General features: G+C 44.1%; 1 protein-coding gene across 1 annotated transcript in view; it reads left to right on the forward strand.

The window, feature by feature from the left end:
- The window catches only part of LOC147728801 (phosphatidylinositol-3-phosphate phosphatase MTMR7-like), a 291,280-nt gene that overhangs the window by 254,961 nt on the left and 11,843 nt on the right, over positions 1–24,476 (forward strand). The window contains exon 13 of the mRNA XM_086962585.1: positions 3,301–3,427. Within this exon, the coding sequence (XP_086818711.1) occupies positions 3,301–3,427 (127 nt within the window). The remainder of the gene's footprint in view (positions 1–3,300; positions 3,428–24,476) is intronic.

The raw sequence follows: 24,476 nt of genomic DNA on the forward strand, positions 1-24,476 counted from the left end.
GAGCTCTGCTCTCATCCCACCAGTCACCCTGCACCCCACCCCGCTCCCCTCCTGTCTTGCACCCGCACTGTCCTCCTGCACCTTTCCCCCTGTTTCACGGGGGCCCCAGTGTTTCTCTCCCTTCACTCCTACACTGCTCGTGTTCTGCTCTTCGGGTGCTTGTACCTCGCAGTAGGTCCCCTCCTGCCTTAGCGCCTGTGCCACCCTTGTCCTAACCGCCTCCTCTGTAGTGCTGCCTTCTCTGCTGCCTTTTTACCCCTGCACTGCTCCAGAGCCGTTTATGCTGTGCTTCTCTTATCCTCATTTACGTCCGTGCTCCCCTCTCGTTCCAACACTGTTCCTGCTTCACTCTCACCAAGTTGGCCTCCTGCACTGCTCGTCGTGCCCTGTGACTTGGCTGACCCTCTCTCGCTCCTAGATAGCACCTGCGCTCTTGTACTGCGATAGGCGGCGTAAGGGCAACAGACAGCAGGGGAGCTGCCACTAGGACAAGGGGCGCACACAGCAGGGTGCAGTGAGCGACAAGGGGTGCAGAGGCAGCTGGTATACAACAGAGGTGAAGGGGCACCACAGATAAGCATGCGCATGTCTACAGTGACTGGGTTGTGCGCCAGTTATTGCTCTTCTTACTGTAAAAATAGTTTGTCAGTCATTTTTAGAGCAGCCAGGACCCGCCACCACACGACACCCCCCCCCCCCTCCCCACGGTTTGTCTAAAACATTGCTCATTTCACATACTGGTAAGGACCAGGCCCTGGGTGCTTGGGAATTGCTGCGTTTAGTGCACACAACAAGCATGCTTTAACTTTGCGACAGCTGTGTGTCGGTTTGAAGTCAGCCGTGGGTTTTCAGCAGGAAACGTCGCATCCATCGATTTCACACGCTGACCAGGAGATGGGCCCCAGTGGGACTTTTTTGCTGCCAAGTCGCATCTGGGTTCTGCGAGGAACGTTTGTTTTCTTTGCAACGACTGTCTTGGTTTTTGCAAACGTTACAGATATTTTCATTGAGAAATGACAGCACCTGCTGCTCGTATTTATTTATTTATTTATTTATTGCATTTGTAATGCGCACAGATACCCACAAAGGGTTTCCCGGCGCCAGGGCTAAGAGGTCAAAACATAGAGGGCAGTAACTGTCAAGGACCACAATTATTTATTAAAAAGCCACAATTATACAGCCATGAGCCCTGGAAGAGCCTGGTTGTTCTCCTCTCCTTTGCCCGTTTCCACAGCAGTTGTGCTACTAGACTGCAGTGCTGTAGTGTGTCACGGCACCTGCATTACCTCGGTGGTTAAAAACGAAGTGGATACTTTGTCAGACACCTAGGCCAAGAAGGGGAGGAGCTGGTGGCTACTTTGTCAGATACAGACTTGACGAAGAACTGCCCTGCTTCTTTTATATCTATTTGCCTTTCATGGACCTAGAAACCCGAATGAGTGTGTGTCAGCAAGTGCTCTGGCACACAGCTACAGCCCCCACTCATACGACACAGTCTTCTTACTCTGATCTGCATATCTGAATTGCAAATCAGCTTGCACCTGGTATTCTTGTATCACAGGGCAGCAGGCGTGCAACACCCATTGGACTCACCGGGCTTCAGCCCCCCCTGTCGTGTGTGGCAGCCCGGGATGAGACAGATCCCGGACACACACACAGCCGCACCCGATCGTTTAACAGGTCTTCAAAAGACCATTTGAATGCTAATTAGGCCTTGCTGTTGTTTCACCCCTTGTTGAAGGCCCTGCAGCTCCACTCTGCCTACTGAGTAAAGGTTCAGCCCCCCCCCGAAATTTTTCCTTAGCCTCCCCCCCCCCGAAATTCGGCTCTAGTTGCGCCTCTGCAGGGCAGCACATTGTCATAACCTCAGGCATCCCAAACTGACATGGTTGTCCTCAAAACTCCCCCGAGTGGATGGCCGCTTCTTAGCATAGTCGGGCCACAGAGACAGGAAAGGGGTGGAGGAGGGAAGGGAAGTTGGAAGAAAGCCTTGAGAAGGAAAATATCATGTTAATGTATGTTGGCTGTTTGTATAGCACATATACTATCCTATAACTGCTTCAGAGCACTGTAATGAAGCAGCCCCTGCACCCTTCTAGTGACGTCACTGGCTGTGACTTAAGGAAAGCTGCGTATTACAAGATGCTGTTTGCAGCACAGTGTACCTGTTTTTCCGGCTCCCAGTCCAACCTGCGTAAAACAATACGCTAAACTCTACACCCCGTGCACTTGGTAGACTCACATCTACTCAGCTTTACAAGTTTGTATTGTGAGAGATTTGTACACATTTAAACCGGATCACCTGCAGTCCTGTCTTTAGAGGATGTGGGGTAAGAGCTTCCGACTTTGTAACTGGAGACCAGGTTCGAGTCTCGGCGTCGGCTCAACATCCTGTGATTCTGGGCAAATAACATAATTTTCCCGTGCCTAACAAAACGAGTGTTTCCTTGTGAATGTAACTGGTGCTCGTGTAAAGCGTTCCAGTACGTTCGGGTCGAGTTCGCGCTATATAAAACAGCAAAATAAAACAAGCATTTGCAATGCAATAGACGCAATGCCAATACCTCAAACTTTAATAATGTGCGACCTAATGCATTGCAAATGCTTCTTGTTTATTTTCATCTCTGCAAAAGGGAAAATACCAATAGGAAATATAGGCATGCCCTTAAGATTGTGCCTTGGGATCTTTGGAGGTTAGAAGGTTCCGAAGGGTTTACTTGTAAATAATTCAGCCAGTGTTGATCGTACACATTAGTCTGGGCTGCACCTTTGTGACTCTTACGCATCCACCACTAATCCTTCCTATAAGCGATACTTTTTATTTTTAAAAAGAGCAAATAATCTAAAGTGCATGCTGCCGTGGTAATGGTTGGTTTCGTTGTAGAACTCCTATATTGAAATTGAGAAATCCAATGCTGTAATCAATGAACAGATGACACATGCCTTCTGCTTCTCCTGCTGTAGCCTCTGCTTACAAGCGTGGAGTCTGCTAAAGGCTGTTATTACACTGCCTGCAGAATTTGCTTCTTCTTTGAAAGGCAGCCAGCCTCCTCCCCTTTAACATCAAAAAAACCTCCTTCAGGGAATAGCTGTATCCTGAAGCGAGGGAAGGCTCAGTCCCACAGTGTACTCAGAGGTGTGAATTACATACTACTCAGAACGATGGATGCATGAGTTAGTATGCTCCTAGTTGTCATAGTCATAGTGGAAATGGGAAAGTGTTTGTAGCCTACGGAAAAAGTATTACTTATAGTGGGAACTCAACCAACAAGGTTTATCATTGTGTATTCTTATTTGCAGATTTTGGAGAGGGATGTACAATCGATTTGAGAAAGGGATGCATCCACGCCAGTCAGTGACAGATTTCCTTATGGCTGTGAAAGAAGAAACACAGCAGCTAGAGGAAGAATTTGAGGTCTTGCAAGAGGTAATAATGTGTTTGACATTCTTATCACATTGGATATATAATTGGGTATACACTTGCTAATATTTCGTATGTCCAGGTACCTTTTACAAAATGTGCTAGATGTTACCCCTCCCCACCAGTGTGTCCAACATGCTTGTATGGATGTGTGGCAGTACCCAACTGTATTATTTTTGTAATTGTGACTGAAAAGGAAGTACATTTGACATGTATTAAAGGAAGAGGAAAGAGATGAATCATAAAAGATTTGTAAAATCCAGGACTAATTAGTTTATGGAACAATTGACCTTGCAGATGTGTGTGCAGATGGACTAACGTTGATTGAAAGATCTGAAAAGGAGTAATTTAGCAGAGTGCACGCTTAAATGTTGCCTTGGCCTGGCTCTCACACGGAAGGGGCCCCCTCAGCTACCTGTGAAGTAGAAAGGCAAATACTAGTGTTCTGGTTGAGATTGCTAAATCGAGTAAGTAGGGATAAAAAACATGAGATGGAAAACCCGGAAAGCATGAAAGAAATAAGAAAAGTATGATGAGCATCAGAAGGGCCTTTACATACAATTGAAAGTTGAAGATCTAGTTAAAATTAAATTACCCAGAGTGTTCAAGAAAGAGTCGCTATGGTTGTCACAGCCAATTGATGTAATTGAATCTGCAATGTAGAAAAAATGTTTGGAACTTTTTACATCACTGTTAAGAACGGAAATGAAAATGTAATGGTATTATGGTATAGCAGACTAATGGGTACTCATATGTGAGTGCTGTAATGCCAAGTCATTTTGTCACTATGCCTCAAATATAGGTAAAAGTAAGGTAATACAGGGGCAAGCTGGTGGAACGTGTGTTGCAGGACAGCAAGACTAAAATCAACCTCTATGTGACCGAGTTAAGTAACAGATGATAAATTAGATTTGCTTGATATAAAGTGCTGCAAGATTTAATTTAATATCCAGATCATGATACTCAAGCCTGTCACACGTTTGAAAAGTGGGAGACTTTAGGACAAGTATCCTTTCTGAGAAAAACATTGTCGTGTGTTGTGAATGTGAGGTATATTGCTTTAGAAACCTTTGCACTGAAGACATACTTGGTAATGTGATTTATCCCAGGCCAATTTCGCATTTTTGGCGACGTACAATTGCTTCTTTAGGGCCACATCAGTCATACTACAGTTATTGCAGCTGTAAAAACAAAAACACACAAAAACAAAATACAGAACATTAGATACATGCAGAGTCATCTGTGTATATATATTATATGTGAACTTAAAATCTCTTTTTACGACAGGATAGTATTTTGAGTATTTAGTTTCAACTAGCCTGTAGGCATGTATGTCTTTCACTCTGAGAAGAAAATGTTACTTCTGAAACGCTTCAAAATATTAGTTCTTTCACTTTTAATAAAATAACTTTACCTTAACCCAACCATTCCTAATAACGAGTGTCCCATATTGAGCAAAATAGTAAAGAGCACAGAAGCACTGCAATTGCCAGCACATTTAGACCACATTTATTCTGTTCAAGGAAGTTTCCACCCAGATAATGTAACTAGTGCAGCTAATGTCTGAAGGATAGAATTACAGGTAGATCAAAGAATGTTGGACATGGGCTTGTCTGTTACATAGGATACTATATCTAAAATATCACTATTAGACAGGTTGGGTTTTTGTCCACCATTTATTCTTCAATGGAAATGGAGGCTATGGTGCCCTAACTATACACACGATAAATAGATTCTTATCAACATAAATGAGTCAGAGAAGAAGCTGGCAAACACATTTCTGCCTGGAGGGGTCAGATGATGAGTGAATTACACGGAATTATAGAAACAAACCCCAGATTAGAAATCATAGCCTTCTGTTGAAGGACTCTCAGTTGTAACTATAGGTGAATATAGATGGCACCGGCACACTACTTGGTTAGCATTGTAATAAGTAGCATTGTTTTACTATGACAGAATTATTATTATGCTACACGCATTATAATGCACTGAGGATTATTCCTCCAACACCGAGACCTACACTTCTAGGGTCTCCTGTTATTCCCAGACTGGATTATGTTAAATTCCTGTCTTTTGGGCTACTGAATGGAAACAGTATGGATGTCAAAAAGTAGCAGTGTTTGTGGCAGGAAGGTCGAAAAAATGTGATCACACGTTTGAAACAATAAAAAACTTACACTAGAAGGAGGTAGCGATAAAGGTTTGAGTTGAAGTCTCTGCAAGTGGCTTGTGGCTGTAAAAAGTTTGGGAACCACCGGATTACAATATTGTGTGATCAAGAGAAGCTAAGTGTTGTAGAATGATTGGAGTGTGATCACCTAATATGTAGGCTTCTGCAAGGTAGGTGATTATTCATTTTTTAGAATTAGAAGATTTTCTAATATTGTATTGTATTCATACAACTCTTGGTCTCAATAATATGAATAGAGCCAGGAATAAAAAACAATGGAGCAGCATTACAAAATGTATTTAAGGCCATCATTTCCAATAAAAAAGCACTTTGTTTGGATTTGACTATACAGATACTGCCAGTTCATCTATTTTCAATATCAAAATAAGGGTCCAATTCATTGATGCCTACGTTGAGATTAAGTTATAGTCACCTGGACAGTGTATGTTCAAAGTATAATACGTTGGTGCAGTCTGTGTTGGTCAAATTATTGTTAAAACATTACCAACAAAACAGCACCAAGCTTATCAAAATGATAACTTGAAAGTTGCCCCACTGTCATGGTGTTCCTGTATCATGCAATGAATAATAAAAGAAATGCAAATAAGCTGTCCCCTCTTTGCCCTGCCAGAAAAGGGGAGCCGGGATAACACAAGAAGAAAAACTGTTAAGAATCACATTGTCTGCAGACCAAGTTTCCTGTAAAGTCATACTATCGAACAGTGTTACGAATTGCAACCAATCTGTATTATCCAGTTTGGAAGCAACCTCAGCCACATTCCCTGAAACTGTTTGTAATTTGTGTAAACATGAAACCAAAAGCTCACACACATCCTGAGGACAAGTGCCTTAACCTGAAACTGTATCAGACAACATGATAGGAGCATTACGTGACAAACTAGGAGTAGGGGAGGACAAAGTAGTTAGAGGAACCCTTACTCAACTGTCAATCTTTCACATCCAGCAAAAGTATATCCAATCTATTGTGTGTAGCTACATTAAAGATCGTCTGACAACTGTCTAGTTACAGACTCAGAATATCCCTGTTTTTAAGCCATTCTGGTTTACAAAAGTAACCAAGGGAAACTGCACAGATACCCCACTCAGGAACAAACCCTATATTCAAAGCAAAGAACAGATTGCCAATCAGAAACCGATTCTTGAAATTACTTATTATGCAGTCCCCTTTGCAGACATAATTACCAATCCATCTAAATCTCCTAACCATCATAACATCTTCAAAGAAAATATGAAACATCCTATAGTTAGTGTGAAAACAATGCATAGAATTGTTCCCAAGTTGGGTGAAGCTTTCAGCCTGGGTGCCACTTATGAAGCAGGAACGTTTTTTAAGACCATAATATGAGAGCCTAATAGACATGAATACTGAATTGTGGGGATAATGTAAGTTGATGATTTGCTAATATGAGGCCTCTAGAAATTGCATTGGGAGATGGAAGCATAGCTTCCTTTAGAAATTCCATTATGACCTTGTTAGCAATGGTCTTCTGAATAGTTCTTGCTGACCACTCGGTGGGACTACAGCTCCTGTTGTTCAAGGTGAGAACGTTTCTAGACTAGTCCTACCCATTTGTCTTTAACTGATTACTACTTAAGAAAGGCTGAGGACAGCCCAGTCACTTCTCATTGTGTTCACACAACTAAGTATGCCCATGTTGTGGGCGCTGTTGTTTGGATCTAGCCAAGTGCTACCTGCTGTGAGAAGCATCACTTTACAGAAAGGCTGTGCCTGGAGAGCATCTTAAAAAGGACACTTGAGGTGAACCACCCTAAACTGGTTCTGAAATTTGAAATCCATATCCCCTGTCTGTAAAAGGCATAACAAATGGGAACCAAATCACTCACCTTTGTCCCTCTTAATGTTCTTCTTGACCAAGCAACGACGTACTCCACAGAGTAACTCAAAGATCTGCTTTGTAACAAGGGATGATATCTGGTGACATCCAGTCTCCCAGAGGTGAGGGGGACATCACCTGAAGTCAACACTTTCTGCTGGTTGAGCTTTGGCTCTAAATGAAGAGATTAGAATTCTGTCTTCTACTAAGAGATGGAAGGAGTGTCTGGCACTGCGGGAGAAGAAACTGTCCAGGAGGAAATACCCATGTGTGTTCCCAACAAGGAGAACTCCAGAGTAAGCTGATGATACAATACAGTGTCCCAATAGGTTGCAAAAGGGGTTCCAAGAACATCCAGTGCAGTTCAGGGAGTGACCTGTGTCAAGTTTATGCCTGAAGCGTATCATTTGGCAGCAGGTTTGATCATCACCAGCGAGCTGAGCACCTGATCAGACCAAGGGCTGCCATTTTTTAAAGAGATTACCATCAGTAGATTTGGCCTGGAAGCCTCTACTGCCCCTTCTGAGTGAGTACCTGCCAACAATTTTGAGAGAGCCACTGCCGTTGAGTAGGGGGTTGCCATAAAGACTCACCTCCCTGTGTCCGTCATCTTGAAAGGCCGTTGTCTCACATCAAAGAATTCAAGCTGCAGGAGAGGAACTGGTTGGCTGCATCCACCATACTCTGGAGGATACACTAGAGGATTTGCCTTCGGTTCTAACCTCATGCCCAATTCTTCCTGATGAGGCCAACCTAAGATGGATTGCGAATGAGAGTCTTTGTAACCACAAAATAGGTTTGTTCATCTGCCTCAATTTCTACCAACAAATTAGTGTATGGACCATAAGCCAACTCTGTCAGGTCCTGTAAGGGAAAGCTCCAGGCACACAAGTGCTACTTGGCTCCATTTGTAGTGGTTGAGGTGGTTTGCCACTGGTGACCTGGGCCCATCCTACTATGACACTGCAAACTGAGACAAGTACAGTCATTTCCCCACTTGACTCTCAAGATAGCAAGTCATAGGCCTCAGAGGAAGGTAGTCTGGGGAGTGGGGTGCTAGAGCTTAAAATTGAACATTCAGCAAACAGACACAATACGGTATTGTCCAGCATGGTGCTTGTGGTTATGGAAAATAAAGTACTTAACTCTTACAGCAGAACTCAGTAGTGTACAGTTGACAAAATGCGAGATGCAGGGCTGCAGAATGCTGTAATCTAAACTTAAGTGCTGCAATACTTTTCCAATCTGGTAATGTTCTCTTTCCATTTCCCCTATTAGTTACAACCGTTGTATAGGTCAAGGCAGTATTTGGCTTAGGTGCTATTAGGTGAAATGTTCTTGCTGGTTTCAATATGCAGCTCAGTTCAACGGTTATTGTTTCATTATCACCAAAATAGCAGTCTCTAGCAGAAGCTGTAGATAGGCCCAAGCAATCATGTATCTCATCTTCTGTAAGGCTAGGTCCCACAGAATACCTGTAGGAATCCTCTCAACGGGTGATAATGATATACACTGAACTGCGCTGCATGTTGAAACAAGCAAAAACATTTCAGATGCCTAATGTAGGTTAGCAGGGGGAAAGAGTACAGAGTTCTGCAGCCAGCAAAGACTGTTAATGCAGAAATCTGGGGGTACACCATGCAAATGATGGCCATTCCTACAGTTCCCTGGCCTGACATAGAAGGTATTTGTTGTACTCAAAAGGAAGATGGATACTTCAAGTAAGATAGATCAAGTTACTTTATTTAAGTTAGTTAGTTAAGTTATAATAATAACCCCATCAGGAGCAGCTGTCCTGCTGCTCAGCCCTCACTCAACTGACATTCACAGCACAGCAACATTCCAATCATCCAACAATCTATATGACATACATACTAGCTGAGCAGCAGGGAAACCAAGTTATAACATATCTCCCTTCGTTATGGGTACAATTGCAAATAAGCAATAAAATGGTTGTCAATGAGATGCGCTCTAGTACATATAGTCAGTAATGTAAACACAATGCACTAAAGTACAAATTAACAACACGTACAATAAATTTAACACATCCCGCACCGCATTACTTCCTGGCATTAACAACTATCTTCATCCTACATCCTTATGCCACTAATTATACAAGTTGGCCAGACCAGTATAAGAAGCAAGGCACAAAGGAACAAACTTAATGTAAAAACACCAGGAAACAACGCGCACACCATAAGTGGCAGAACTCGTATGACACATCCATACTGCGGGAAAACATACACTCACAACAGGCACACCTCAGCACAACACGTGCACACAGCAGACACATAGGTAGCCGGGAAACCAGGTGCACACAAGGAATCCACAATCACACACAACACCAATTTTGTGTAACAACTCTTTGGTGAAACAATCATTGATACCAAAACACAATGACCAATGAGTGACCATATACAGCATAGTCCTCAAATTACCAATGAGTGACCATATACAGCATAGCCCTCAAAAAACCAAAGAGTGACCATATACAGCATGGCCCACAAATAACCAATGAGTGACCATATACAGCATAGCCCTCAAATAACCAATGAGTGACCACATACAGCATAGCCCTCAAATAACCAATGAGTGACCATATACAGCATAGCCCTCAAATAACCAATGAGTGACCATATACAGCATAGTCCTCAAATAACCAATGAGTGACCATATACAGCATAGCCCTCAAATAACCAATGAGTGACCTTATACAGCATAGCCCTCAAATGACCAAGTGACCATATACCACATAGCCACAACAAACATGAGTTAATGAATCAAGACACACTCACACACAACATAAGCCGTGTAACAACTCTTGCTAAATAAACTTCAACACCCAAACAAACATAACCTAAGGGTGACCATATACTGCATAGTCCTCTAATAACCATGTGACCGCATACGACATAGCCACTACAAACCCTCAAATTATACACACCAGTGAAACTAATGAATGGTTTGGAATCTTGACACAAGCTCACACACAAAACCAAAAGAGAAACAGCTCTTAGAACCTTGCTCACACACAACAGCAAACTACACCCATCCTCAAGCAGTCTTAGCATTGCACCAAACAAGTTCTCAGACAAGCTTATAAAACATTGCAACGAAAATATACTGTTGTTCGTCAAATTCAGCAATAATTGACTCATCAAAGTGTCCCCTGCGTGGATCCTCTTCATCACTGGGACATTATGGTTCTCCATCGCAGATTACTTTTCTTTTCTCTCTTTTTTTTTTACAGGCAAAGTCTAATAATAGCACTCTTTGCAGTATTGTGCAATTCTGGGTAAATATCGCATTACTTCACTTCTGGTTAAATTATCGCGTTGCTCAATAGCGCAATACAGTTCCAGACGCGCTGCTCCTACGAGACGCGTTGCCTAGTAACCCAATGCACAAAATTGTCCAAAGATGGCCGCCACGTAGCGTGGTTACAACAGTGCCACTTCCTGCTGTGACGATTACTTCCTCCAGAGCCGACTGAATTCCAGGAAAGCTTCAAGTCTCCAGCCTCGTCGATTTCGAAGATGCCATAGAGAAGATTCCAATAGTGAGTGAAGAGTTGGCTCGCGCCTCACCGCTCGAGCCAGGCTTTACTTTCAAATTCTTTAAAAAAAAATATGTAGACTCGCGTCGCGCTGCTCGAACAGGGCTCTTCTCATACTTCTTAAAAAAAAAACACTCAAGCTGACTGTCCACGTTACTTCTGTTCCACAACGTTTTTTGTTTACTCACAGTTTCAATCGGTTGGGGCACAGTTTCCTTCAAACCATTACAGCGCTATTTTTCCCATTTAACTGTCACAGCGCTGGTTTCTTTTTGCCTTCTCAAAGTATTATTTACCTTATAACTGTTAAAGCGCTAGTCTCTACTTCCTTGACAACATTTTTTCTTTTAAACTGACACTGCGCAAGTTTCTTCTGCTTCTCAAAGTATTATTTTCCTTTTAACAGTCACAGAGCACACTTTCCTTCAATCCGTAATAGCGCTAATCTCTTGAGCCTTGCCAGAGTTTTATTTTCCTTTAACAGTAACGGAGCACACTTTCCTTCAATTCGTAATAGCGCTAATCTCTTGAGCCTTGCCAGAGTTTTATTTTCCTTTAACAGTAACGGAGCACCTCCTTTTAACAGTAACAGTGCTGGTTCTGCCTCTGCCTTGTCAAAGTTTTTCTTTTTTTTAACTGTCCCAGCGCTAATCTCTTGTGCTATTTCTTTCCTTTTAACATTTACAGTGTTAATCTCACAGCGCTCTACGTCTCTTGTGCCTTGCAAAGTATTTTCTCTTTTTAAAAGTCACAGAGGTAATGTCATTTGCCTTATCAAAATGACAAATACTGATCTTCACACTCCACAGTTTCGTTGGTAACTTAAACAAATCCAATCTGGCAAACCTTGGTTTCAGGGCGACCGATGTCTGGGTCACTGATGGGGTTTGTTTGCCAGGCACACACGCACTTTTCATCCAAACTTAATTATTCTTTTTTGTTACCTTTAGTCTTCTTTCTTCCTCTTTACTAGTACCTTTTCCTTCTTTCCTTGGTCAGAATGAAGTTTTCAAATAGTCTTTTTCCTTTGCACGCGTTGATTCTTTTCAGTAAAGTCCCCAAATGTCGCCAAAAATGTTGTACTCAAAAGGAAGATGGATACTTCAAGTAAGATAGATCAAGTTACTTTATTTAAGTTAGTTAGTTAAGTTATAATGATAACCCCATCAGGAGCAGCTGTCCTGCTGCTCAGCCCTCACTCAACTGACATTCACAGCACAGCAACATTCCAATCATCCAACAATCTATATGACATACATACTAGCTGAGCAGCAGGGAAACCAAGTTATAACAGTATTCTTGCAGGGCCCTGACAAGTATGATTTTTGCTTGTTTTTTTCTAATAAAAAGAAATATAAAAAAAAAAGGAAGCAATTTGCAATATTCTGGAGCTGCCGGTTTATAATTAAAGTAAACAAAGACATACTGGTCATTGCAAAAATGAAAACAGATGATTTTTATAATGTGTTATATCATGTTAGAGCCTTTGCAAAGTTCTGTAATGTTAACAAATGGCTGGTATTTCTTTGAGAAAGGGGGACAGTCCTACTTACCAGTGGTAAATCCTGGAGCCGCCAGGGTGTTCTCATTGCTGTTTGTGCTCTGCTTGTTGCCTCCATTCAATGTTGCTGGTGCTGGTGTCTGTCACGCTGTAGGCAGGGGCACCAGCAGTAGCTCTCTGTCTCTTAAGGGCATTCAGATCTGCTGCAAGTCGACTGGCATGACTGAACATGCCACAGGGACAGTTAACCTGCGAGGGGCAACACCAGGCTCACCTCTACACTCGCTGGACCAGACACGCCTGGGGCCCTGGCGCTGTTTGTTTCCAACGCCGCCATTGCTTGAGTCACCGCACGGCCGCAGAAGGGGGAGACTACAGCTCCCAGCCTGCTTTGCACCCAGCACTGCCCAATTCCGCCCCAGCGCGCCCGGAGGCGCTTAAACACCGGCAGCTCCCTCGGTGGAGCGGGGAGAGTTAACCTGCGAGGGGCAACACCAGGCTCACCTCTACACTTGCTGGACCAGACGATCCTGGGGCTCTGACGCTGTTTGTTTCCCCCGCCATTGTTGCTTGAGTCACCGCACGGCCGCAGAAGGGGGAGACTACAGCTCACAGCCAGCTTTGCGCCCAGCACTGCCCACTTCCGCCCCAGCGCACCCGGAAGCGCTTAAACACCGGCAGCTTCCTCCGCGTCGTGGACGCGTGCGGGCAGCGCGGGCTAAGCCTGGGCAAAGGGCGGGCCGTCTGTGGCCATCCGTGAACAGAAGAGGACGGGACGGGCTACCCCCCCTTTCGTTTGTCATGGACATTAGCGAAGATTGGTCAGTATATCAAAGGTACTTTTATTTGGACCTAACACGCCCTGGCCAATATTGTTTCAAATATTTACCCATTCCGAGCCAGGAGGGAGTGATAAGTAACTAGGAAGGGGGTATTACTTAACCACTACTTACCTTCAAAAATGAGCTATTTGGGTAAAAAACAAAAAACAGCTGTATCTCGCCCAAATACTAGGCTGCAGGCAGCTACACCACAACCTCTACCCAGTTTAACGGCAATTAATAAGATGTTACAAAAAACTATTGGTGTTGTAGCAACTGCAATTGAAAACACAGAAAGAAGATTATCTATTACTCCCACGGTATGTCTCACCCACCAAGGAGGGGACTATTCAATTATTGAAGTCAATGCCCCCGATTCAAGCTCCTACCTAACATCTTCTTTCGCGGAGCTACCCTGTACCCAGGCTCCTATAGGGACCCCCATAGATATTGAGGCTAACTCCCCTGCTTTGAATTCCCTCCTCCCTTGGAAATCCCTGCTGTAAACAAACCATGCTCCAGAATCAAAAAAGAAAGATTACCAAAAAAATGGGCAAAAACAATTTGGCAAATCATAACCTTGTAACACCAACCCTCAGGGATGGGGAATTCCTATAGCCCGACACCCGGGACATATTGTTTAGGGTCAAGGGCAACAAGTTATCATGTGTATGTTGTCCTTGGGACAAGTAGGTCCAACCCCCTACAGCACAAACCCTTTGACTGCCAGTTTACAGTACCACATTATGGATCAGGGAAAGGCATTGCCTGGAGTTAAGGTAATATTTGTGTCCATGTGTTAATGCTTTTCAAACTTGTATTCATGGTTCATTAATGCAAAGCCTTCATTATTAGGGTGAGCACTCTAAGTAAATGTTGTAAGCTCAGACTGCACTACAGACATTGGTTCCAGTGTGAAAATGTGCACACATTTTTTCAAGGTTTAACAATATGAGGCTATGTATTCAAACCCTACTATGGTATGAGCCCGGACATATTCAGAGAGGATATTTCAGAGCTCTTACAAAATGAGATTGCTTTCATAATTTGTCGCCTCATTACATTGCACAAAAGGGACAAGTGGATTTTGTTACAGGACAAGTAGATTTATGAAGCAACCTGCCCCATGGACAAGTAGATATTTTCTTAAATTCCACGCCCCTGAACCCTTAATACCCCGCAACTGACTCTAGGAGTACCGTGTTGGGTAACTAATTTGGTGGCTGATTTACAGGCCTGTTTGGAGCAGACCATTGCCACCCATATTAAGCCCTTGGTATCTAAGCTAGATAGATTAGTTTCAACTCTTAACAATATGGGTGTAGGGGCAGCTAAGCCCGCGAATTCCCTGGAGAACCTTGCTACTCCTGAGCCTGGTGGTACACCTAAAAATACACCTAGTGATAGGGCAGTGCCACCAAAAAACTGTCCCACGCGGAATAAAAATGCAAGAGTTCCACCAACTATCACCGAGCCTGCACGCGCTCCGACTCCCCCTCCCCCCCCCCCCCCCCCCACCCCCACTAATAGCACACATGGCCAAACCCATCAGGTAGCTGGAAACTCTATTCCTAATATTGATAAAACTAGATCTAAGCCTAAGGAAGATATAAATGGGAGTAAAAATAGCGAATTAAGGAATAGAAATGTACCACCTAAAGTCACACCAGTTGCCAATCATAAATTTACCCCTTGAATCCCTACCCTACGTTGTAGCACTCACTGGAGTCCCGCCTTTAAGGGAGGGGAAAAGAGAAGACCACACTGATTTAAAAAACAAGTGTATTCAATGGCTCAACGTAAATAGGCCATTACCTCCAAACGTTTCTTGGGAAATACTTGCTGTTAGAAGAATAGCATGGATCGGGAGGGGTCCTAAGACAACGGTAGGAGATACTGTAGTAATTCATTGTCAAAACCAGGCGGCCAGACTGATCTTTCAACAGCCTAAGCACCAACATGTCTCGCCCCTGTTGAGGAGATTACACTGGCTCCCAGTAGCCTCTCGTTGCATTTTCAAACTGGGCTGCACTGTTTTCAAGGCACTCCTCGCTCTTGCCCCAGCTTTCACTTCCCTCAGCCTCAAGCGTCACATCCCCTCTAGAAATCTTAGGTCCTCTACACACAACCTCCTAACTGTCCCCAGGTTCAAACGTAAGAAGCACGGAGGCTCCTGCTTTTCTTTTCTTGCCCCCTCACTTTGGAACTCCCTCCCGACCACTATCCTACTTTGTCCTAACTACACTCATTTTCGTAAATTACTTAAAACGCATCTTTTCCAGCTAGCCTACGAGTAACCTTGCTGCCTGCCCCCTCTGCTTTTGTCTATGAGCGCCATGAAACCAACTGGTGACCGTGCGCGGTAGAAGTGATTTTAACATAACATAACATAACATAACATAGGGACATTTTGCTGTGGATTACATATGCAACATGCCTCCAAGTAGAACTAATAGCCAAATCCACCCGCTACATCTGTCCCACTTCTACCCTGTTCCCCACCTGAGATTACCCTATTCTAAAAGTGCTCATCACAGTGAGGGTTTTAGGGATCCAACAAACCGAATGCAGTGGTGGCGAACAACTGGGGAGGGCGCACATCCATATAAGTTCGCACTACCAATGTTAGCCCATACAAACAGGTTTAGTGAGCTGGAGGAAGTGGATTGACTCCTATTAAATGGTTATTCTCCACTACATTTTGTTAATGGAGCGTTTACCAAAGGAACTGTATTAAAGGAAAGCGATCCTACTACCCCCCTGGAGAAGGCATAATACCTTACACTGTGATGAGGGAGGGAAGTGGAGAATTGGGGGAATTGGAGTACCAACAGGGAGCCCGGTCTCTCCCTAGAGAGGTAGCCAGCAAAGACACATGGGACGTATCCAGTCTGGAAAAAAGGGATGAAAGTACTTGGCCTAAGACCCCATTAGGGATAGCCCCCCTGTAAATGAGCTAGGGAAACTACAAGGAACTGCTGTGCCTGTTGAAGGATGTCTAAAAATCCTTTACTGGAATATAGCTGGGTTAAAAAACAAACTGCTCACACCAGAGTGGGTCTCCTTCATGTCAGCACATGATATCTGCCTGATGCAGGAGACTTGGGCACTTGAGGGGAGTGCTTGTCCCGACTATGAAACTTTCGATATCCTGGCAACATCTAGGGGCAGAGGCCACCCATCGGGTGGTCTATCGATATAGATAGGCACTCATTTGGGCACCCAGGCCACCTAAGTACAAACAAACTCCCCAGATGTCCAATGTGTGCCACTATCACCTCAAAACAAACCTAAAGTAGCCATAATTAACATTTATTCGAGGCCAGTTAAGAATGGGCAGGAATCGAGTACAATGAAAGCACTGGACATCTTCATCCAGACACTAGACCCCTCAAACGTGATTATCCTCGAAATGACTTTAATTGCCAATTCGAGCCTCTGGGTATCCCTGAGGAGTGCGACCAGGATGAAGAAGATTCATTTTGGCGCATCCCCGACCCCAAGATCCCTCCGGTCATTGCATGGACTCCGTTGGTCCTTCAAATAAAGTCTTTCTCCCTTGCAACGTCTCTGCGGGTGTGCAATGGGAGGTTAGACCCTGATCACCCAGGGGTAGCTACGTTCATTAGGACAAACCAAACTTCCAACATCGACTATATTATGATGGAAGCAAAATAATGGGGCAGCTTGAAAAAATTTAGGGTCCTACCGAGGCAAGATAGCGACCATAATGCCTTAGTCCTAACTCTCAAGCCCGGGTCCTTTGGACTAACAAACCCCGACCCTAACCCCAATACTGTGGCCACACCCCTTATGCTAACGAATAACAGGTGAAGGGTCAAATGGCCCTATTTCCTGGACTCCCCTAGTAGGGTTGCAAATATATACCAGATCGCTGTTCCTCGGATCATGGAGATGGGTGATTCAGCCTTAAACCGGCAAGCCGTTGAAATACATAGGCAATACGTAGGCAGTTAGCTGTGGCACTTGGGGATGTGTTTTACCCAGTGAGTGGAAATAAACAGCGTGGGGTTAGGACTCACCCCTGGTTTGATGATACCTGTAAGAAAGTAAAAAGGGATCTCCTCATAGCAGTTAAATCTAAAGACAGTGTAAAAATTAGGTCATCTAGACTGCTGTATAAAAAGGTAATCATTAGGGGTAAGAGAGAGTGGGAGGAAACGAGGTGGGAAGAGCTGAGATATGCGCTCCTCTCAAAGGATGCAAAGTCGTTTTGGGCCATAGTTAACTCAGGTGTAAAAGGGAGAGGTGAGGCCATTTCCCGAATATTGCTCCCTCAGTGTGGGAGGCACATTTCGGAGCACTCTATACAAGTCTTGAGTGTGACGATCATGTGACCCTAGGCCTGTTTCAGATCTTAGTTGGGGCCACGGCCCTCCCGTCATTCCCAGTCCTAGACCTCTCACTTGAGTCTCGATCACTGGGGGTCGTGGGCGCGGGATCACGGCTGGACCACCTGGATACTCTGGAGGCAACCCCCACTGAAATCGGAGAGGGTATTTCCCTTAAGGAAGTGGAATCTGCCATTGAAAGACTGCTCCCAAACAAAGCCGCTGGCCCTGATAGACTGCCAGGTGGCTTGTTTCGCTCCCAGCCTAAAATCTGGGCACCTTACCTTGTAATCCTGTTCAATGCGGTCCTAAGGGGGTCTGACCTACCGGACACCTGGTTGGGAGCTGAGATCGTCCCCATCTATAAGACGGGCTGCCCGCTAACCCCATCCAATTATAGGCCCATTAGCCTTATAGATACAACTCAAAAACGAATGGTTAGGATCATATTGGACAGAATACAAGGATGGATGGAGGAACATGAAATTCTGACTACTCTTCAGGCCGGATTTAGATCTGGCATCTCGACCCTGTACCTCCAGGCTCCAGGTCCTATTCTGGAAAACTGCAAGAGTAGAAGGTGGCAGCCTCTACCTTGTTTTTGTGGACCTGCAGGCCACATTCGATCTTGCGCCCAGGGAAATATTGTAGAAGGTGTTGGAAGAATTGGGCCTCCTGTCCTATCTACTTGACGTCTTGATTAGATTCCATGCAGGGAACTACGCCCAGGTTAGGTGTGGAAGGAATGGGGACCTTTCGGCTCGTTTCCCTGTATCCAGGGGCTTTCGTCAGGGGTGCGTCCTGGCTTCAACACTATTCAGCCTTTACATCAACGGCCTGGTGGACGCCTTAAATGGTGTCAAGGATAATTACGCTCCCAGGTTAGCTACTGGTCGGGTGCCCGTCTGATGTTCGCGGATGACACTCTGCTGTTATCCCGAACGTCAACGGGCATCCAGCGGGTCTTGGACGGGTTTGTCATTTTCTGTGCCTCGCAGGGATTGGAGTTAAACCCGGAGAAAATGAAGTTTATGATCTTCAATCCCCCCGAGGCATACCCGCCCTAACACTGTTCTGAACAGCATCCCCCTTGAACGGGTGAAAACCTTTGTCTACCTTGGTGTTACGTTGACAGAGGACTTTGATTGGGGCTGCCAAATATCTAAATCTGCCCTCAGATTCTCACAGACTATAGGGGGTATTGGTAAACTCCACAAAACATCAGATTTTAAACCTGTTGCTCCTGTCCTTGAGATCTATAGACTCCAGGCCAGGACAGCAGCTGAATATGGCACAGAACTCTGGGGACACAAGAATACACTGAGCCTCTTAAAGGTTGAACAGTCCTTTATGAGAAATTTGGTGGGCTTACCTCAAAGTACACCGCTCACACCCCTGCGACTAGATTTGGGCCTGGAGTCCATTAAGGAACTGGCAGCTGCACGACCCCTGCTCTACTGGAGAAGGCTCTGGTCTGGACCCGAGCTTTCAGCCTTTAGAGCGGAATTTCTTGAGGTTTGGGGACAAATAAAGAACAAAAACATTCCTTGGTTATCCCATATCAAGGGTCTTTCCTATTATGTAGGTTTGCCCCAGCTATGGGAGACCCCCGAGCTGAGCTGCCGGAGGCTACCTAGGTCAGAGTTGCTGGCCTATGTGAGGTATCAAAACACCCATGCATTACAGTGCTCGACAACTCTGGGTAGGCTCTCTGCTGCGTTTCTGTTAGTAAAAATTGATTCCCAGAGGGAGGAATTCCTAGATGTAGTGCAACCTCCCCTCGCAAGGAAATTATACACCCAACTGAGACACGGCTGCCTGCCCATTAGGGCGTTTACTTCTAAATGGGCCAACATTGATGAGGGAAGCTGTCCAGCCTGCAACTGTACCCGAGAAGATGTTGTGCGTCTTATGTTCTTTTGCCCGGCGTACAGTAAAATACGAAAATGTTGGATGATTCCTCAAAGTAGAAACTTGGGACTTAGGCAATGTGTGCAGGTGTGCAGGGTCTTAACATATGATACCTCCCCCCTCATTGTCTTTGTTTTCTACCGTTTCCTACATGGTATGTGGTGCAGAAGGAAAGGCTTTCTTTAAGGTTCAATGGAAATAACTTGTACCAACTGCCCCCCTTCTTCTTTGTACCTTTTCTTCTTTTTTTTTTTTACCTGAGTCTCTGTTGATAACTTACTGTTTAATAACTTTTTAATCACCTAATCTAACTGTTTATATTTATGGATTTTACTATTGTGCTCTGTATGTATTTTATCTGCACTTTTATGGTCTATGACCGAAATAAAGTTATCTAAAGAAAGAATACCGATGATTTTTATAATGTGTTATAACATGTTAGAGCCTTTGCAAAGTTCTGTAATGTTAACAAATGGCTGGTATTTCTTTGAGAAAGGGGGACAGTCCTACTTACCAGTGGTAAATCCTGGAGCCGCCAGGGTGTTCTCATTGCTGTTTGTGCTCTGCTTGTTGCCTCCATTCAATGTTGCTGGTGCTGTTGTCTGTCACGCTCTAGGCAGGGGCACCAGCAGTTGCTCTCTGTCTCTTAAGGGCATTCAGATCTGCTGCAAGTCGACTGGCATGACTGATAATGCCACAGGTCATTAGTCCAATTGTCAGTCTGTGCTCTCTGCTCAGTGGCCTCAGTTAATGCTGCTGGTGTTGTGCTTGGCAGGCTGTTCTGGCCTGGGTGAGAGAATTCCCAGTGCAAAGCACGGACTGCTGCCTGCAACCCTGGTCTCTGGTGGTAAAACTCGCGGCCATCTTATAAAGACAGTACTCGTGGTGCAGCCTGGGTGGCAGAGGGCCGCAGGATGTTGAAAACAATAAACATCCTCCTGCCTTGTAGTCGGATGCTAGACTGAGTGTTACTCGCCTCCAGCTCCTCCTGAGGTCATGCGTAGAGAAAACACACCACTCTGGTGGTGGTGTGCAGACTGAGTGTCAGCCTCTGTGGCAAATTACCTTGTATGGTCACAGTGGGTCAGATTGCCTTGCCAGAAAATAACAAGCACGGTTGTGCCCCAGATCCACGTGTCATATAGCACTCTGTATCCTCTGTTGGTATTGCTTATCTCCTGATGACAATCACGTGCCACTGACAGAAGACACATGGTAGGTCATAGTAGTGTTCATCATTCCCTTGAGATTAAATCATAATCATTTAAAGTGTCGACCCGTCATGATCCATTATGCTGCATTGACGGTCTGTCCGAAATAAATGTTTGACTACATGCAACTCTAGGCGTGTGATGTGTGGTGACATTTATCCCTGGGGCAAGCAGAAAGTTCCTTAATCATTGATATACTTATTTTTGGAGACAGTCTGAGAACATACATGCTCTCCATAGTGCAGCATGCTCGCTGTTGCAGCTTCGCTTAATGCTCCAGGAGATGATCTGTGAGGACTAATTATGTGTGAATAATGCATTTTAGTGTGTTGGTGTTGATACAGACACCAGCACTAACAAGAGTTAGTCTAACCCTTGATGCTTGGTACTTAGCAAGGCTGATTGCAATTGAGCCAATGTATTGCATGTGCCTCAAACAGAACTGACAGGCAAGATTTGACACTGCCCCACCTTGAATATTCTGCTGAGGTCAGAAGAATCATTCCTGCCCATTGATGTCAAACTATTGTGTAGCTCCTTGGAAGAACTTTACACCTCATTCATGCCAAGTACAGCCTCCAATTTGCTGGATTAAAATTAATATAAATGAGTCTGCAGACACTTTATACAGGTAAAACTAACACTCTAAATGTTACTGTTCTTTAATGTTTGTTAAAAATCAATTGACTATTTAATTGGGTCTGTAATACTATTAAAAATATCGATTTAAATATTGTTCTAGCAGTTTCCATTTCTGAGATACAACTGTACTGCCTTGTGGATTACAAGGCCTACCTTGTGCTGACTTACTAATATTTTTAAGGGAGGCCTTTACCTGGCAAAAAAGGTTATTTTGACATATGTCACTGTAGGCTTTGGTATCCATGTCTGCACTGCCAATGTACGTGATGACGCGATAGGTGCTGCAGTCAACAAGTGGCATTAAGCTTCCAGTTCCTGGTTGCTCTTTTCCATCGTATTCTGGGGTGCAGTGTGGGGGCAAAGGATTGTCATATCACATACATGTGTGATATAATACGTATGAAATATTAAACAGTGTTACACTATTCGAAAGCATGGACATCATTTAGTGGTAACCAGGTTTTGCAGCTGCAGCCGCTGGCCTGCTCCTTGCCTCCACTAGTGCTGCCGTTGTGATCCTTGGCCTCAAAGATGACAAAATCAGTGCCCGGAAAACTGTGGCAGCTCAACCTTATGGATGTGTTTGAGTCTCCACCCTTTGTTTTCTTTCAATTGTTTTGTTATACTAATAGTAAATAATATAATTTCACTATTAGTGTAATAAAACATGGATTTCAATATGCTGGAATATTACCTTACCTTATAGCTGAGATAAGTACAAAAATGCTTTTTAATGTATATCGTGTGTGTGCTTGCTGGTAAGATTGTGTTTACATGAGAGTGAGAGTTTGTGTGTGTGTGTGCTTATGTGTGTGTAAGCATGTGTATGTGTGAGTGAAAGGTAAGGTCAAAGGGTGTGTGCTGTCAATTCTGTTACCCCAGTCATTTTGGTGAATTTATATCTTGTTGGAAATTGTGTTACTGGTTGAGGAGGATGAAACCCTGCTCAAGTAGCAACCACAATTCTTGTCAGGGTGAAGTCACAAGCAAGCCTAAGTTAACCTGTGCTTAACCCTCTGGTAGCTAGGCACAAAAGCAGTCAGGCCTAACTTAGAGACAATAAATATTTATGCAGCACTTCAAATAGTAATAAAGTGAAAACACAACACAAGGAAAATCCCACACCAATTTAGAAAAATAGAGTAAATTAAAAAAAATGCGATCAAAACGATAACATTTAAATCAGTTGAAATTGAGATCTTCAATTTCAAACTTTTGAGTAAAATTAGTACCTAGAAGTGCACAGCGCCAACTGTGGTTATCCTGTCATGCTGGACTGGGGCAAAGTCACATGTTCAGGCTGACCGCGATGGAGCACGGGCCGGGTACAGGAACAATTTAATCCTGCTGAACAAAGTATCTTAAATCCTGATTTGCAGAACATTGCGAGATCCTGCATTGAGGATGTGTTGTGCAGCGCTGGTTCTGAGGAAGCTGCATTGCGAGATGTGGCATTGGGGATGCATCGCGCTGTGGCAGTTCCGATGCAGATGAATCTCACTTCATCAGGTCTATTTACAGTACCACAGCTGGGCTAGCAGAGCACCTGCAGGCCCACTTCCAAGGGTCGAGGACTGGGGTAGCACCATTTAGGGGCATGATTCACAGCAGACAAAGTCCAGGTGCTGGGTTTAAGGTGGTTCGAGCATTTTCTGTTCCCGAGTCTTTTGATCAGGAGGCCAGCCAACTAGCCCTTGGAGTCACTCTGATGGTCCTGGTATCAAGGTGCATGTCCAGACCTCTTACGCAGCAGGACATTAGAGCAACAGCATAGCAGTCCTTCTTGTAGAGCAACACAGCAGGCATTTTGAGTCTTCCAGAGGTCCAGAGGTGTACTGAAGAGTTGGGTCTGAGGTTCCAATATTTATACCTGGTGCCCACTTTGAAGTAGGAGAAGGTTTTAAAGGCTTCTACCCCCAGAGGTGTTTGGAATTTCCTGCCTCCCTGCACTGGCCCCAAATTGTCTGGGATCACAATGGACCAGTGTCAAACCCTTTGTGAGTGTGTTCAGGCAGAGCCTTTGTGATTTGCAAGTGTAGTAAGTGACAGCTCCAACCCCTCCCCCAATCAACTTAAAGATGGCCTATCCTGCCAACATCTGTCTTCTCTTTGTCTCACTGCCTGGTAACAATACACAAGGAACAGCTGCCAGCTACATTTAGTTATGTGACCCAGTATAGAGGAGGCAGATGCCAAATGATTAGGACATGAAAATGCCAAATTTCTTAAAGTATATCTGCTGGGGGGTTGGGCCCTATCACCACCAGCCAGAAAAGACCCTTTAAACTTAAATATGCAACACAAGTATCTGGCTGTAGTGGTGTAGAAGTTGTTACTTCAAAAGACCCAAGACAAAATAATTCTCTACCTTGGTCTGTGTATTTATTTCACATTTAATTGAGAAATTATTTAAACATTCATTTATTGTATTTGAAAGTATGTCATAAAGGACTACTGTCCTCTTTTTCTATGAGGACCTTTGAAATCGGCACAAAATTAACAACCAAATGCAAAAACACATATTTAAAAACTGAACATGGAAACATTTATGACATTAAGGATTTGATCTTCATTAACAAATTACGAAACATTCACAACCTGGTAGACCTGTTGTATACACATTCACCGTAATAAAAAAAGGTATAACACTACCAGTCTGACAAAATTGAAAACACCAGAGGAATAAGTCACAGATAGTAGGATTTGTATGACCCTCTTGGAACTGGCTAAGGGGTCATTAAAGGAATGATCGGAAGTGGAGTGAATGCTTTGATTCTGTTTTCCACTGGCCGTCATCTAATTTCTACCGCTATTACCGTTGTCGTGACGGGAATTCTAATCAAAACATCCATAGGCAGAATTCTTTTTTAGCAAGAGGCCAGGAAAAAAACAACGGCCACTACAAGAATCAGCCATGCGAAATGCGTACAAGGCGTCAATTTTATTAAAACCAATAAAGAGTCCCATAGTCAACTTATCCACAAAGACTCTCACAAAAGAACAACAAGACGTTTTGTGCCCACAAAACTTACTGA

This window comes from Lissotriton vulgaris, chromosome 3_1 (genome assembly GCF_964263255.1).
Source record: "Lissotriton vulgaris chromosome 3_1, aLisVul1.2, whole genome shotgun sequence".
Classification (NCBI taxonomy): Eukaryota; Metazoa; Chordata; class Amphibia; order Caudata; family Salamandridae; genus Lissotriton; species Lissotriton vulgaris.